Source organism: Pseudonaja textilis, chromosome 4, assembly GCF_049901715.1.
Source record: "Pseudonaja textilis isolate UNSWEBS1 chromosome 4, rPseTex1.2, whole genome shotgun sequence".
Taxonomy (NCBI): domain Eukaryota; kingdom Metazoa; phylum Chordata; class Lepidosauria; order Squamata; family Elapidae; genus Pseudonaja; species Pseudonaja textilis.
The window spans coordinates 70,678,680-70,690,757 of NC_141993.1; the positions used below are offsets into that span (position 1 = coordinate 70,678,680).

Genomic DNA, 12,078 nt, shown 5'->3' on the forward strand with positions numbered 1-12,078 from the left:
AGGTAACTAGCAGACATGGGCAGTCCTGAGTTAACTGGGAATAATTGGGGTAAGGAAAAGCAATTAATGTTAAGTAATTTTCCTCTCATCTACCCTAACAAAATTTGCTCCTCTGAAGGAACTATCTTCATTTCTACTCTTTAATCCAGGATTTACATAGATAAACGTGTGGCAGAACATACTATGAGTTCAAAGGAGTTGTGAGCTCAACCCATCTTTGGAATGCTGAGTTGAATGCACTCAGGATTTTTCATTCACATATTTTTCATCCACATGTCAAAAATAAGTCAGGAAAAGTGTTTCTGTAAATATGCATAGTAATCAAATGACATTATTTCACAGAGCACTGGATATATATACCAGTAAGAAATATGTTATATAATGACATACCAGCATTCTCAATTGTGAGCCACCCAGAGTTGTTTGCTGAAATGGGTGGCTATAGAAATCGAAGGAAGGAAGGAAGGAAGGAAGGAAGGAAGGAATGAATTCCCACTGGACCATTCTGTTACCAAAATAAGGTCATTTGAGTCTCACTTTTATTAAAACCCTATTTATTTATCAAATTCATATAGCTGCCCATTTTCCAGGGGGCTGTAGGCTAAAACATATGAACAATGGATGTAGGAATTGGGTATGTCTAGTCTAGTTAAAAAAAAAGGACTAGGGGCAAAATGATAGACGTGTTCCAATATTTGAGGGGCTGCCACAAAGACGAGGTCAACCTATTTTCCAAAGCACCAGAAGTCAAGATAAGAGGCAATGTTTGGAAATTAACCATGGAGAGAACCAATCTAGAATTAAGGAGAAATTTCCTGACAGTGAGGACAATAAACCAGGGAACAACTTACTTTCAGTTGTGAGTGCTCCATCACTAGAGGCTTTTAAAAAGAGACTGGACAGCCACTTGTCTGGAATTGTATATGGTATCCTGTTTGAGCAAGGGGTTGGTCTAGAAAATCTCCAAGGTCCCTTCCAACTAATTCTGTTCTGTTCATCTCACCACTTGGGGGAAGATTGGGGGGAGATTAATAGCCCCACAATAGGAAGGAGTATTAGTGTACCCATCATTGACTTTGATGCATTAACTCAATCACAGTCTAAGCATTTGTGATGGGCCAAAACTGTAACTCCCTTGGCTACTTGTTAAAAAGCAGTAACAGGATTATTTTATGGTAGGTACTCCTTTCCACACATACAGTATTTAATGTGGTTTACATGATTCTTCCCTTTATTTCACTGGGTGTTGTTTACAGCCACAGTTGGCACAGTGTTACCTACTTTGTTTTATCAAATATTGATTGGGCAAGAAAGAAGGATGAAACATGGAATCGCAGTTTTGAAAGGCAACATAAAGCATTTATCATATTCAGCTCTGAAGTCAGAAATGTAGATAGTAAAAGAAGAGGTAGTTAATTCCAGTTGATTATGTGATCCCATATTTCACATAATATTCTGATTCTTACATATTTTCCGGAAGAAAATTCTTTTAAAGCAGGGGTGCCCAAACCCAGGTCTGTGGACCGATACCAGTCTGCAGCCCATTGGAAACTGGGCCATCCAAATGGCAGGTGAGCATGTGAAGCTCCATTTGCGCATGTGAAACCATCCCCTCCCCTCACTGCCACTGCCACAACTGCTGGTCGAGGACTACATTAAATAATGTACATGTACATGTACATTAAATAATATTAGATAAGTGTAAGTAAGCATAAGCAGAACAAACTATGGCATTCAGTTCTATAGTGATGTCATGTTTATCCTTAAATATTTTTAATGGAGCAAACATTAGCTTGTTATATATTTAGAAATTCTGTTGGTTAAACTCCACTTTGACCAGGCGTAGTACCAATAAATACAAGTTTGGGAGCTAATTATATCCAGGATATGAATTAAAAATTATTACTCAAGCATTAGGGCATCTTCATTTGCATAGGGTACTTTCTAGAGTTATTCCAGGTCAATGTCTAAAAAACACTGTTCTGGGAGAATGGGAGATTGATCCAGTCAACTTTTCTAAGTTGTGTGTGTGTGTGTGTGTGTGTGTGTGTGTGTGTGTGTGCTACTTACCAGTGGTGTGGTTCAATTTTTTTAAATTACCGGTCCTGTGGGCATGGCTTGGTAGGCGTGGCAGGGGAAGGATACTGTAAAATTTCCAGTCAGATGGTATTAGCTGGTTCTCTAAACTACTCAAAATTTCTGCTACCGGTTCTCCAGAACTGGTCAGAACCTGCTGAATACCACCTCTGTTGCTTACCAAAGTTAAAAATGTAACATATTTTTCCTGTTCAAGGGATTAATTGCTATCAGATAATTTCTACTAGAGGGAAATGAGGGTTTGCAACTTTGCAACTTTTTACATCTTCTTTGTTCATCTCAACATTGTACATGCTTTAATAATCCAAATGATATTCCCAAACCAAGTTCTGCAGCAGTATATCCAATAACAATGACTACATTTTACAAATGAATGCAAACAATAATTGGAGTTTATGTACATTTCAGTTATAACCATAGAATCTCTTTAATTTTCCACCTTTCTGTAAATCAGCAAATGGACATTTTATTTGTCTTATTTTTCATTAAAATTCATGACATTAAAAAAAAAATCTAGCCTCCAAAGAGCCCTGCAATTTACAAGAACAGACTTTCCATCATTTCTCCCTTTTCACTCCTCACTAATCCACTCCCATTTCAGATTTAGCAAGGTTCAGGATTGTGCAATCTCCATGCCTCCCCCTTCCTTACAGTTCCCATCCAAAAAAATTAATAATAACCAGAAGCACTCCTCTTACAGCACCAGGACTAGAATTACTCATTCATTCAAGCTCAGGCATTCCCCCAGTATTATTTAAGGGCTTTCTCTCTAGGAATCATCTCTGCTCCAGTCTTGCAAGAGATTAAGACACTGAGAATTTTACAGAAGCAGTTGGAAATTCTATCCAAAAATGTTTCATTTTATGATTCTGTTTTTTGCTATCTGTTATTCTTCATTTACTCAGAACACAGATGAGTACGATGATCTCTTCTTCTTGAATTTTGATAATGAAATAGAAAGTGTAATTCCTGCAACAGAAGAAAGTAAGTATTTTGCCTTTCTTTCTTAGTCTTTAACTGCAAACGAATTGTTTTTGCATTAACAGCAGAATTAATACTCTTGTTTTTGCAAAATCTGCAGTTAGCAAACTTAAAAATAGCAATATTTCAGAATGTTCATTTAGCCAAGAAAGGAGACAGAAAAATTTCTCTGTTCTTATTTCTAACTTATGATCTTGCCTTCTTTTCTAGAGAAAGAAAGTGTGTAAATAGTCTTGGAAAACATCTTTCTTTAAATAGCTTTTTTTGTGAGAATAAAGTTCAAATGTAGAGTAATGTTTACTATGTGCTCTGTTTCAGCCATTTCATGTGATTGTCAGCGAGAACACACAGAATGGGACAAGCTCTTCATTATGCTTGAGAATTCCCAGATGAAGAAAAACATGCTGCTTGAGTCTCTGGATGAAATCCTTAAGGTGGAGCTGCAGATGCTGAGAACAGAAATACTGCAGTTTGTGGAAAACTTTGCTGGCACGTGCACCACATATCTTGAGAAAACAACCACTCAGATCTGGAGCCAAATGGACCAGATGATAACAAAGAGCAGAGCTTCTGGGCTGCTTCATGAGATCAAGCAAGAAAAGATTCTCCAAGAGATTCTGCAATTAAACCAAAATCTTTCCAACCGACTCAGCCAGCTCGAGCGTGCCTGGCAGTGGAGAGCTGACGAGAGTGATCAGCGGAGCCATTCATCAGAGGAAGGTAGAGTCAGCTACATAACTCATGGAAGCAATTTCATGTTGAAGTCACTGTGGCAAGAGCTGCAGGAAACAAAAGCTGAACTAAAAAAATCTCAGAAGAAGACCACGAAGCCTTCATTGCCAGCTGGTGAGTCAGATTCTTTTTCCAATGTTATCATTGTCTTACACATTAATTCCCAACCAGCCACATTAACCATAAGTTTGTTTAACAACCTTACCTGATGATTTGCTTATAGGGAAGGGGGCATTATTATTATAAATTTGGAGACAACTGGGTGGAAGCCTGTCCAATTTGTATTGTGTAGCACCCAAACAATATAAATTCACAGTATAATATGGAAGTCACTATGAGTATTCATTGCTTCAGCTGTGTTGCTGTAGCTTAAAATATGTTCATTGAATAATTACACTTGGCCAATAGAAGCTCTGAAAACATGTACAGATAACTCATTAGTAAAGCAATGATGAAGTTTTGCTAAGTCATTTGCAGTTATTCCCTTCCATTCTTATTTTTATTTTGCAGAGCCAGACACAACAATAATTCATTGACATTCCCAATCAATTCAGTTTTCTGGCTGTTTCTATGCTCTGTCTTCTAACATACCTGCTGATTCTTTCACTGCATTCCTTGGGGGCTACTTCTGAACACAATTTGACCTTGTGAGCTCACTCATTATGTCAACAGACTATTCATCAATTTAATTCTCACGCTTCAGGGCATAAACAGATCCTCCACAGGGGTTCAGGAAAGTGGAATAGCTTAGACTCTGTGAAGCACAACTGCACAACCATATATCACAAAGATTCCCTGAACCATTCCAGTTGCCTTTTAATACCCAATCTGAACATTCCATGATTTATGCTAAGATAAATAATGAAACTATTTATGTTAGATAACTTTGAAACATAGTCTCCTGCCCCATTTAAAGTCTAACTTGTTATTTTTAAGGCAGCTGTGTTCTTCATACCTAGATGTTCGTTGAGGCTGATTTTAAATAACTGTTGGTATAATATAGAAAGAATGACATAAGTCTCATGAAATTAACCACACAAAAGAAGAGTTTGCCACACTTACAAGAGGTTCTTGCTATTCTGTGACGTTCCATAGACTGATTAGTGATCTCTAAAGCAACAGCTGCCTATGTTTTTGAATCACTACTTTTATAAAAATGCAGTGGTGTTGAGCAATAAGCAGATGGTTAAATAACTCATGTTATGTATGAGTTGTCTGTTTATTAGTCCAAAACGTTTTGTAAGAATTACAAACAATCTAGAGGCCCTTTCAAATGTATGTGAAAGGACAAAAGTCTTATTTAGGCAAGTATCCTAAGTTTTGGTAGTAATTTCCATTAATTTACAACCATTCCAGAAAAATGTTACTTTAATTTGGACAAGAATATATATGTTGGGGGAAAGCATAACACAGATAATGCTCTAGTGCTCACATTGATTAATTTTCCAAAAGTAAAGTCACATAAAAAAGCTGTGCTTTAAAATACTATCACTATTTTACTGTTTTCTAAAAAGCCCATCTCTGTCTCTAAGGAGTTATAGAAATTCCTGAGGGATCCTGAGTGATTTTAATGTGGAGGATAGGGAATTACTAACAATATACTTCTTGATCAGCCATTTGTTTTGCTAAGATATCTAGAATTAATACATCAAATAATAACTATATATTAAATAATGTGTAATAACTATGGATTATAATTATATATTAAAACTAATCAAGGAGAAAACAAATCCAGAACTAAGAAGAAATTTCCTGACAAATGAGAGCAATTAATCAATGAAGTTGTGGGTACTCCAACACTGGAGGTTTTTAAGACGATGTTGGACAACAATTTGTCTGAAATAGTAGTCTCCTCCTTGAGCAGGGGGTTGGACTAAAAGACCTCCAGGTTGTGCAAAGATTTTGCTAAAGTACATTTTTAGCACTGTTTACTCTTGGGTGTTTCCTACAAAGTTTTGTGTTATGCCCTCAAAATTTCAAAATGGTATTAATAGGAAGTCCAGAGAATATCATCTTTGAATGTCTATTTCCCCCATCCTATTTTTCTTATATTTGCTTTTACCAGAAAAGTCCACCAGAGAGGTAAGACTGGAATAGTTGAACAATTTCTTTTGTTTGATAATGCTAGCAGCCATCAGGCTAAAAGTTATCTTGTTTTCTATGAGAAAGTCATGCCATAAGTAACCATCTGTCTTCCCTTCCCTTTACAACATTTCATAATAAAAAATTGTGTGGTGTGCTTTGTCATATTGTTGTAAGCTTCCCAACCCCACTTCACTTTGGCTACCGCCTGAGAGAGGGAATCTCACAATGGAATGATGTCACACATGTTTCCGATTACTAGTTGTTACAGAAGACAGGGAGGAGCATGACAAAAAGATTGCTTTTTTCTAAAATTTGGAGGAAAATCCATGGCGCAACTGAACTAAACTACGAAGTGCTAAGCCCAACATAACTCCACCAAATTTGCAGGACCTGTTCTTAATTTACCATGTTCTGGCCAATGATATCACTCAGTTCTATTTGTTTTGACAAGGGGGAGGACATTCACAATTTGATTAAGAACAAAAAGACTGACTTTATAAAAATATTCCACAGATCCCTCTGGAAATTTTTTTTTTCAAAAAACTTTTCAGCAACTGGCTTTGATTTCTCACATAGTTTGGATTTCTGCCAGGTTGATTCTTAAGGGTTTTTGTGATCACACTATTGTTGGTGACTTATAAAGCTGGTTTTCATTTTGTCTACCCTTGATAATAAAGTTAGAAATTTTGATAATTAAAAAGCCATGTCACTACACAGAGCTCTTTGCCCTTTGAAAGATGCATTCCTGCAGATTTTCATGACCTGTTGCCCCTATTCTCAGTGGTCAAAGCATTTTAACATTCTTAGAACTCAAAGCATATGACACCAGCACAGCATGAGAAAATAGAAAAAGTATACTAATTATTACAGCTGTGATTTCAATATTTGTTTTACTTCAAGTTCAAAGAATCTAAAATGTGATGTTTGTTAATTATTCATCATACTATATCTCAATTTCCTGTAATTGCTCTCTCATACATTTATTAAAATATTTGAAATTGTCAACTGAGTTCAAGTCCCTGCATAACCATGAAAGCCAGCTGGATGACATTGGGCCAGTCCTCCTATCGCAGCCCAACCCACCTCACAGGATTGTTGTGGGGAAAATAGGAGGAGGAAGGTGTGTTGGATATATTTTCTGCCTTGAGTTATTTGTAAAAACAATAAAGGTGGAAAATAAGTAAGTAAGCACAGAAAATATAACTATAACTCAATAAAATATCTGTTTCTTATCACTTCAAATGGTTTATCCTATAGGTCTTTACTTATTATTTTTGTATAGTCTTTTTGAACAAAAAGACAAAAAGGTTGATTACAACATGGAAAATTCATTCTGAGTTTTTAATCCATGAAAACATGTAACCTCTCACTTTAGGGTAGCATAAGATAAGTTTTTTTTAAGGAGAAAATGCTATAAAGTATTTTTTTCTGATGGTTAAAATAACTAACAATTTAGTGTAACACTCTGATAAACTTCAATACACATTTATAAACATACTCTATAAATTATTCTACTGATAAAGTTATTCTTCGTCATTTCAACATGCTGAATTTAAACAGATATAGAGGTGCATGTAGCCTACAGAAAACAATTAGATCACTTTCATTTGTGATTATAGATGCATTTAACTAATACTTAATTTATTGTAATAATCATAAAGTGGATTTTATAAATTTAAAAATATAAATGTAGAAACTGTTTTCCTTGATGTAATAAAAAAGTGTAAGAAATCCAATGGGTGAAAAGCTAATAGAAAAAAAAATATAATCCTTATTATGATAGTATATAATCAGAAAATAAATATATAAGTTTTGTGAGACTGTTTGCCAAATAGAAAGTCTAACAATGTTTATGTGATTTTTGAATTGGCCAAATGTTTACATATATTTGCATATCAAATATATTGGGTAAATATATTTGGGTAAAATGTTTCTGAGTGAAAATGAGAGACAAAAGGTTTCTCCACCACACCATACCACACCACGTAGCATGGAAATGGATCTCTAAAGAAATTATGAGAAGTAAATGAGGAAAACCTACTGGAATCCCCTGGAAATATGTTGAAAGAGATATCAGCAAGAGATTAGTTACATGTAAAAAAAAGTACATTATTTGAAATTATTTTCCAATTATTGCATCACAATATAAATTCTTGATGAACAGAGAATTATCTAATTCAGTATAAGATGGTCTTAGATTCTTAGTGTATTTGCTCCCTTCCCTTTTCAAGGTTGTGGCATATGTGGGCATTTTTGGGGGGTGGGGGTGTCCCTTTGAATCAGTGTTGACTCATGGCAACTGCATAGACTAATCCCTGCAGTTTACTTGGCAAAATTCCAAAAGTGGTTTGCCATTGCCTTCTTCCTAGGGCTGAGAAAAAGCGACTTGCCTAACTAAGATCATCCAACTGGCTTTATGCCCAAGGCAGAACTAGAACTCACAGTTGTCTTAACCACTATACCAAACAGTCTGTCTTAAAAGATATTACAAATAGTGAAAGAATATATTTGCTTAAAATCCAAAAGAGCCATTGCTACTCATAATACAGTTGCCTAATTAATTAACACAATGTAACTGATACTTAGAATTATATTACATTACGATTATTCCAGATATCCATGAGCCTTCAGTATATTTGATAAAAATTTCATTCTGTTGTTCTTACAGGTTGTGAAACAGTTATTTTATTCCCAATGCGTTCTAAAAAGATCTTCGTGAGTGTTCATCCAGGTGGTGAGATGGCACTCTTCTCCTTCACTGTCTGCACATGGGTTAAGGTAACTGAAGCATTGGACAAAACTATTGTATTCTCATATGGAACAAAGAACAATCCCTATGAAATTCAGCTTTATCTGAACTATGACTCTGTGGTTCTTGCTGTAAAAAGTAATTTCAACAAGATATTTGCCCCAAAGGTAATTTCTTCCGGAGAGTGGACTCACATCTGCAGTACTTGGGGTTCAGTCAATGGAACCATATCTTTATGGATAAATGGAAAGGTTGTGGTCACCTCTTCTGAAATATCTGAAGACCACATCATCCCAGATGGTGGAATTTTGCAGATTGGCCAGGAAAAGAATGGCTGCTGTGTTGGAGGTGGTTTCAATGAATCTTTAGCTTTTTCTGGAAAAATAACTGGCTTTAATATTTGGGACCGAATCCTCAGTGACAAAGAGATAATAAGACAATCTGGAGAAGATGCCTGTAATAATCGTGGCAACATTGTGGGCTGGGGAGTTACAGAGATTCTGCCTCATGGAGGAGCTCAGTATATTTTTAGTCCCTGAATGTATGTTCTTCAAAACTCTATATAAAATCAAACCAATAAACAGAACTTATAAAATCTGAATATATATACACATATATTTAGAATTGATCCATGATACAGTTTCCAAAGGAAAAACAGAGGTATAAAGAACACTCAGAAGCCAGTTATCTCTGCTTCACACAAGAAACTCTGAATGAGGCTTCATATGGCAAGAAACCTTTGGATGACTGCCATGGCTACTACCATAAGCCAATATCTCTGCTCTCCAGATTCCATAAAAAAGACCAGTGCTGCCATAAGTGGGAGATAGCTCTCCACAAATGGGTATAGCTGCTTTCAGAACAAGTACATGCTAAGCCAGTAAGATGAATTTTATCCACATGAAATCTCATTCGTAGAGAAATCATGTATGTAGGACATAAATTAAAATTGCTACCATATGAAAGCTAAAATATAGGCTCTTAAACATATTTTGCTAAGAGTCAGCATGTAAACATGCTGGTCTAGACTGCTATATAGATCCAACATTTTCTAAGCACATATCTTAATCATACCCCAAAACTATTTTTGAACATACTCTGAATTACATGATTAGCACCTATCATAGTGAGAAGGTTCAATAGTTATAATGACTTTGAAAATGTTGCTAACAGGAAGTTCTAGCTGGATTATCCTTGTTGATCAAATCTAAGGAGAGATGTGGAGCTATAAGTAATCCATAATGGAGTCGAAGGGAGTGGGGTTCTGCAGATCTAAGGAAAGTTAGAAAATGTCAAAATGAAATCTAGAAGAAAGCAGTAATAAATCATTTCTGGATTGTTGCCAAGAAAATTATAGGAGTATGGTTCAAATTGTTTAGGCAATTTTGGTTGCTAGACAATAAGATTAGAGGGGGAAACCTAACTATTGGAAAGAAAGGTGAATTTTCATTAGTAAATCTATAAATGAGGATATGGCGAAACCAACGTGACAAAAAAGTCTGGTCATTGTTGAAGTCAGAACTGAAAAATACGTTTTTCTTTTACAAAGACAAATAAAAGAATCTAATAAGTATGGATCAAACAAAACTTGAAACTATTAAAATGCAACTGGAATTGAAGCATCTAAATTAGATATTTTCTGAATCAATGAACATTGGTAGACTGCAACAGATCACCTGAGTTCAGATGATAATGTGATATATTATTCAGAGCATAAATTCATACAAAGTGATGGAAAAATGATGACACCCCAAAAGAATATCACTAAGTTTGTACTGGCTGTAACCAATAAACAATCGGTTCATGTTTATTAGAATTAGCATATATTCACTGAAAGAACATCATTGTTATACAAATGTATGCTGCTATTTGAAACGTAACAGTAGATATTAAGGAAATCTATAGTAATGTGCAAGAGGTGATAAATGTAACAGCAAAAAGACTGCAGTATATCTGGTGCATAGTTTGTTAAATACAATGATACAATAAATAGTTTAATATAGTTTTTGCAAAGATAATTCTTTGTTCATTGCCCATACCTGCTTCAAATAATATCTGGACATCACTAGATTGACAACATCATGATAAAATTTGTTATAATATAGGAAAAAGAATTACAATCCAATTAGTCAGATCCCTTCCAAGTGTATATTATAGAACACACTATGTCAAATTCATAGTGTCAAATCCATGGGATAAACATAAAAGTTTTTTTAGAAAAGGTGTGCCAGCAAGATTGGATTTAGAGATATACAGTCAGAATATAAAATCAAAACAGGGAACAAATCAATATGCTTAACTTTTGCAATAGAATATCTGAAGAATTATGGAACTAGATAAGAGACACTGTGAAAACTGAACTGGAACAAACTCTTCCCCAAATTTCAAGGCAGGAAAGTTTGAGTGGCTTTCAGATCAAACTACCATGATAGCTAGGGAGAGATGTACTATAGTTGAACACACTTTCAAGAAGAAAAGATAAGGAAAAATATCACAGTCAGTAGTAGAGGAAATTAACAAGGAAAAAGGAAAGCCTTTTAAAAGATGATCAGAAAAATAATTGCAATATATCGCAGCTGAAGTAGAGCTTTTCAAGAGAACTAACAGAAACAAATGAGATTACAGGGAAATGGAAAGATAGAAACTAATAATAGTATTACAGACTGGTAATACAGAATGGCACAAATATGAGTAGAGTATATTTCAAAAATGACTGTTCTAGAAATTAGTGAAGAGAGCCAATCAACCAGGTATCAAATGAAGAAGCAGTTGTATTTAAAATGCAGAAGAAGAGACAATTAAAGAGCTAAGAGCTCATGTCAACAATGAGCAAGAAACTACTGTAAGGATTGAGTACAATTTAAGCTTATATTAAATATTAAGACAAAGATATTGTCAATCAACAAGTGAAGAAGTGAAGATGACAGAAGCTGTGCTGTTTTATGGAACCCTCTTGTTTGTAGGTTTTTTTTTTAATGTGAATTTTGCAACTGAATTATTTAAATATTATGAAGCAATAACTTTTTTCTGCTTTTATTACTAGTATATACATCTTCATAAAATTAGTAACTTGTCCAAGGAAATTTTAACTGGAAGCCTACCTTGCATTCAGGATGACTGCAGTTTTCTGGTTTGAAATTAGTATCACTGTATGATATTGTAAAATAAACTGATTTTGTATTGACTTTATTGAAACTATTTTTTATAAAATTGAACTGTAAATAAAAAAATACTTTATCAGATTGACATTACATATCATTTTCTTTAGGGTGTTCAGAATCCAATGCAAGCACTAAGTCAGAATGTAAGAGTGGCCTTTTGTTTCATTTCTATAAAAATCATGTCTCTAAAAGCAGAACAATCTCAAAACAAATAGATACCAGAATCGGGAACACTAAAGTTTATGAAGGAGTTATATTAGCATTTTAGCATTT

General features: G+C 34.8%; 2 protein-coding genes across 2 annotated transcripts in view; one reads left to right on the plus strand and one right to left on the minus strand.

Moving 5' to 3' along the window:
* Positions 1-12,078, minus strand: part of VEPH1 (ventricular zone expressed PH domain containing 1) — a 112,280-nt gene that overhangs the window by 81,611 nt on the left and 18,591 nt on the right. The window lies entirely within an intron of this gene.
* On the plus strand, positions 2,756-11,892 carry PTX3 (pentraxin 3). Its single transcript, XM_026705862.2, has 3 exons — positions 2,756-3,081; positions 3,397-3,924; positions 8,564-11,892. The coding sequence occupies exons 1-3, from the start codon at positions 2,949-2,951 to the stop codon at positions 9,181-9,183; spliced, it is 1,281 nt and encodes a 426-aa protein (XP_026561647.1). The 5' UTR covers positions 2,756-2,948; the 3' UTR covers positions 9,184-11,892.